The 5,668-nt window shown below is 31.9% G+C and overlaps 1 protein-coding gene across 1 annotated transcript; it reads left to right on the top strand.

Annotated features, from left to right (window-relative positions):
• The first annotated feature begins 3,305 nt into the window (after positions 1-3,305).
• Positions 3,306-4,980, top strand: LOC114722667 (mitochondrial import inner membrane translocase subunit TIM8-like). The gene is made up of 2 exons (XM_028908749.1): positions 3,306-3,381; positions 4,514-4,980. The coding sequence occupies exons 1-2, from the start codon at positions 3,334-3,336 to the stop codon at positions 4,700-4,702; spliced, it is 237 nt and encodes a 78-aa protein (XP_028764582.1). The 5' UTR covers positions 3,306-3,333; the 3' UTR covers positions 4,703-4,980.
• Positions 4,981-5,668: the final 688 nt, after the last annotated feature.

Below are 5,668 nucleotides of genomic sequence, written 5' to 3'. Positions count from 1 at the left end.
AAACTTTTAGCCAAAGTGTACCAATACTATATGTTTTTTCATAAGTGTAAAATTACCAATAACTGTGCAAATAAATTAGTTCTTTCAGTTTTATTAAAAAAAAACTCTATTAAATTTTATCATACTATTATAATACCAATGATTTTATGGTTAATATATATTGGTGCTCTAAATTCATCAAGTTTTAATTTAGTATCTTAAATATATAAAATATACTTTCAGTCACTAAATATTGACACCATTGCTTTCATTAACAAAAAATACTAACTCCGTAAATTTAAACGGTGACTCTACAAAAGTACCCACAAACATACAAGTAATTTGATTATTTCATTTTTTTTAAATAAAGTATTATACTATCATACTTTTTAACTTCTGAATTTGTATCAAGTTTTAATTTAACCTCTTAAAATTATAAAGTTTATTTTTTAGTCCATTAATATTTTTATGTATTGAAAGATGGGTTGTTGATATTAAAAACAGTCCCCATCTTTATTAGGTTTTATTAAATATTTTTAATTTAAAATTTAAAATTAATATTTTAATATTTAATTACAAAGTTACCATTTAAATTTCTTAAATCAACTTTTACTGTGAATGAAACTAACGGTGTTAACATTAAAAGACTTAAAAATACACTTTATGAGCTAGATTAAAACTTGATGTTAATTTAGCAGACCAAACACATATAAAAACCATAAAATTATTATTATTATAATAATATAATAAAATTTAATAGAGTTTTTCTTTGCTAAAACTGAAAGAATTAATTTACTTGCATGATCATTTGTACTTTCGCATATGTGAAAAAAAAAAAAAAAGGTATTTCGTGCACTTTGACAATAAATTTATTGGTATTTTTGCACCTTCGTCTTTTTTTGTTTTTCTGAGTTAAGAGTATTTTGATACTTTTATAATATTAGTGTGGGCTCCACTCTAAAAAGTAACAATCGTTAATCAAATTTACCTTCAATGTCATTTTTGCTATGATTTTGCAAGTTTAAGAGTATTTTTGCATTCCAGAAAGGGAGAATCACAAATAAAGACCCTCGAATTAGCAAAATCACTCTATAGTCACCTGAATATGCCAAATTACCATGAGGGACCCGGTCTCAAATTGTAATTATGAAATCATGGCTAAATTACTAAAATACCCCTCTTAAATTTTTTTTTTAAAAGAAAGCCACTGCCTCACCGGAATCCGGCCACCGGCGCCGGAGCTCCGGCGGCCGCTTCCGGCCACTGTTGACGGCCGGACGCCGGGGTCCGGCCGCCGGAGCTCCGGCGCCGGCGGCCTTCCTTTGTTTTTTTTCTTGCAACTTTTTTTTTTAAATAGTGGGGGAAGTGAGGTTGGGGGATTTGATCCCCCAACCTAATGCTTCCCAAAATAAGGAATGACCATTGAGCCAACAGATTTTTGTTAACATTATGATGCAAAAAAAATATAAGTTAACTCATTTACTCTTGTTCCAGGTGATAACAACAATACATTTAAAAATAACAAGTTCTGATTATAAAATAACAAGTTTGGGATTAAATTTTAACAACACGTTTTTTTATAACAAAACACTTTGTTTCAAGTGATAACAACAATACATTTAAAAATAACAAGTTCTGATTATAAAATAACAAGTTTGGGATTAAATTTTAACAACACGTTTTTTTTATAACAAACACTTTGTTTCAAGTGATAACAACAATACATTTAAAAATAATAAGTTTTGATTATAAAATAACAAGTTTGGGATTAAAATTTAACAACACGTTTTTTTTTTATAACAATACACTTTGTTTCAAGTGATAACAACAATAAATTTAAAAATAACAAGTTCTGATTATAAGATAATAAGTCTGAGATTAAAATTTAACAACATATTTTTTTATAATATAAAATTTATACTATGATTAATAGATTAAAAATGCCTTATTATAAATACTTTATAATTTATAAGAAGTAGTTTGATTTATAATGAGTTGTATAGATATACAGATTAAAAAGTATTTTTTAGAGAAATAAATATATTAAAAATATTTTTTATAAGTTATAAATAATTTATTTTTTAAAAGTATAAAATAATTAATTATTATAAAAAAATGTGTTGTTAAATTTTAATCCCAGACTTATTATCTTATAATCAGAACTTGTTATTTTTAAATGTATTGTTGTTATCACTTGAAACAAAGTGTTTTGTTATAAAAAAAAAAGTGTTGTTAAATTTTAATCCCAAACTTGTTATTTATAATCAGAACTTGTTATTTTAAATGTATTGTTGTTATCACTTGAAACAAAGTGTTTTGTTATAAAAAAACGTGTTGTTAAATTTTAATCCCAAACTTGTTATTTTTAAATGTATTGTTGTTATCACTTGAAACAAAGTGTTTTGTTATAAAAAAAACGTGTTGTTAAAATTTAATCCCAAACTTGTTATTTTATAATCAGAACTTGTTATTTTTAAATGTATTGTTGTTATCACCTGGAACAAGAGTAAATGAGTTAACTTATATTTTTTTTGCATCATAATGTTAACAAAAATTTGTTGGATCAATGGTCATTCCTTATTTTGGGAAGCATTAGGTTGGGGGATCAAATCCCCCAAACCTCACTTCCCTCACTATTTAAAAAAAAACAGTTACAAAAAAAAAAAACAAAGGAAGGCCGCCGGAAGCGGCCGCCGGCGCCGGAGCTCCGGCGGCCGGACACCGGGGTTCGGCCGTCGACAGTGGCCGGAAGCGGCCGCCGGAGCTCCGGTGCCGGTGGCCGGATTCCGGTGAGGCAGTGGCTTTCTTTTTTAAAAAAAATTAAAGAGGGGTATTTTGGTAATTTAGCCATGATTTCATAATTACAATTTGAGACCGGGTCCCTCATGGTAATTTGGCATATTCAGGTGACCATAGAGTGATTTTGCTAATTCGAGGGTCTTTATTTGTGATTTTCCCTTCCAGAAAAGGTTATAGCGGTGGACACACTTTAGGTATAAATTTATGGGTATTTTTATATCCTGATCCTTCTTTTTTTCCATCTCATTTTCTTTTTCCATGAACCGAAAGTCTTACACACACACAAAACAAGGCTTGCGGTCATGTACCAAAAAAAAAAAAGCCTTGCGGCCGGGAACAAATTGACCTACAAGCATTGAAAGGTGATGATTTAGCGGGCCTTCAGCCCAACAAAATGTGATGATATCTTAGTGGGCCTGTTGGTTGGGTCAGGGTTACACATGTCTCCACAGAGCACAGGGTTTTAGCCTCCCTTGACCGCGCAGCGATTAGGGTTTTGTCATTCGGGAAAATTGGTGGACAACATCAGTGCCCGAACTCCAACCTGCAATCTTCATGGACAGTTCAGCTCTTGGGTCCGCTGAATTGCAACAATTTATCGCTGTAAGTCTTTGATTCGTCGTATTTCTTCCGTTCCTTGCTATGTGATTCTATGAAACTCTGAGCAAAGAAAGAGTAGAGCGAATGCTGAGAAATTTGATTTACACGAATAGTTTTCCGGGGTAGTTGCAGTTGCTGTTGTTCGTGGTAGATAGATATGATTTCGGTGAACCTTTTCCATTCCTATGCGCCTCTTTTTTGTTTTTCCCCCCCGGGTCTCTTGCTCAGATTGATGTGCATACCCCATGAATGTTGTAGTAGTTCCATGATTGTTAGATCATGCCGAGCTGGGGAGCCTAGTATGAGGAAACTTATTCGTTCCCGGAATCTGTGTGTTTTTATTTTTATGGATCGTTGATTATCAAGCGTGGAAGTATGGAACCTAGTCGTTTGCATTCTAAGTCATGAATAGTAGAAATGGGGCTGCCCCGTGGGTATAACAATGTCAGAGGTGAGAACTGTTTACAGAGGCAACATGGCGGCCCTGTAAATTTAGGCTCTCTCTTTGGGTCAAAACCAGTATCTTGCCTGCTTGTTCAGTTATTCAACCTGACGTGTACATACAAGTTTTATGGTTTTATTTGTTCAACCATTGAAAAGGCGAACTGAACTTGGTGAAAACTAAATTACATGTGATGATGTAATTTCTATTGATTAAAGAACCAAAAAAATAGATGCAATACAATTAGATAGTCTAAATTGTAACCTAGACTGCTACTTTTTGAGCCATCTTCCTGAATAACGATTTGCAGTTTCAACTATCCCTCACTGTTATTAAGATAAACTAGAATGTAATCCTCATGCTTTGCACGAAATCTGAGGTGAGTCGCATTATCCATAACTTATAAATTGACTGGTTTCTTATTAATCTTATTATATATTTATATATTGATGTTATTAAGATAAACTAGAGATTTTATGTTATATCATTGTTGTTGTTGTTGTTGATATATTGATACTATTTGTTGCTCCACCTTATCATAGGCACTGCCTCCTTGTATTAGGCATTCCTTTCTTACTGTGAATATGGTTGATACTTCTGCATAGTCTTTCTGTATGAGGAAGAAGATTTATCCTTGCTTGATTGAAAAGTAATATGATGTATTTGTTGCATTAACTCTGTTCTCCAATGCAGCAAGAAAAGGAAAGAGCGATGGTTAATGAAATGGTGGCCAAGCTGACTAGTGCTTGCTGGGATAAATGCATCACGGGCACCCCTGGAAGCAAGTTCAGTTCAAGTGAATCTACTTGTCTCTCAAATTGTGCACAGCGTTACATGGACTTGAGCATTCTTATCATGAAACGGTTTCAGAATATGCAATGAAGATCATGGGCCGCTGACGTGCTTTCTCAATCTATATGTCTATTTTTAAATACCTATTATGCTTGATCATAGATGTTACTCTTTACCAATTTTTGGAATTAATTTCCATTTTGCTGAGACTATTACCTCGGGATATTCGGTTCTGGTATGTCTGTATCTTTCAAAATAACCCTTCTTAAATATGATGGGTAACTTACAGGCTTGGCTGCATCCTAGCTTTAATTCACCAATTTTGTGCATCTGAATCCGTAATATCTTAGTGATGAATCTGCAATTTACTCTGTTCAAAGGAATTAACTAACTTGCTCATAGCACGTTTATGCGAGACAATTACTTAGGTCACGTTTGGTTTTGAGTCAGATCCCAATGGGGATTCAGACCAAAAGAATATTTGGTTGCAAGTTGCCAAAAATCGCAGGAAGGAATGCTCCTTCCTTGGAACGATAATAAAAAGGGAAATTGCAATAAGATTTCGTCTATTAGAATTAAATACAAAAAGTCTCTTAAAATTATCAAATTATTTTGAAGTTTTAAGTGATTTTATTGTAAGAGATTTTATTTGTTTAATTATCTAGTTTTTCTTATCTTTTTTCCCTCCTTAAAGTATGTATTCGCGGTTGAAAATATAGCTCTTAACAATTTAAGATGTAATAAATAACAACTCTTGTGACAAATATAGCTCTTCATATATTAAATTTTTGCGATGTGTTGACAAAATATGTCGTTAATACCTGTTACGATAATTGTTAATTGTTACATCTTAAATTATTAACGACTGTTCTTTCAGTTGTTAATGTATATTTTAAAAAGGATAATTTGATAATTAAACAAATAAAATATCTTGCAATGAGGTCTCTTGGGATTTAAAAATAATTTTAAGATTTTAAGATTTTAAGATTTTTTTTAATTTAAATCCTTTGGTCGGGATCTATTGTAATTTTGCCATGATAAAATGACGCAAGTCCG

The sequence above is a fragment of the Neltuma alba genome, unplaced genomic scaffold, assembly GCF_004799145.2.
Source record: "Neltuma alba isolate B1F8T4 unplaced genomic scaffold, ASM479914v2 tig00002363_pilon, whole genome shotgun sequence".
Classification (NCBI taxonomy): Eukaryota; Viridiplantae; Streptophyta; class Magnoliopsida; order Fabales; family Fabaceae; genus Neltuma; species Neltuma alba.
This window is presented reverse-complemented; position numbering and strand designations above follow the sequence as displayed.

Coding starts and splice junctions, on each gene's coding strand:
- LOC114722667 (XM_028908749.1), top strand. CDS start 3,334: ATGGACAGTTCAGCTCTTGGGTCCGCTGAATTGCAACAATTTATCGCT. Junction 3,382..4,513: donor AATTGCAACAATTTATCGCT/GTAAGTCTTTGA, acceptor TCTCCAATGCAG/CAAGAAAAGGAAAGAGCGAT.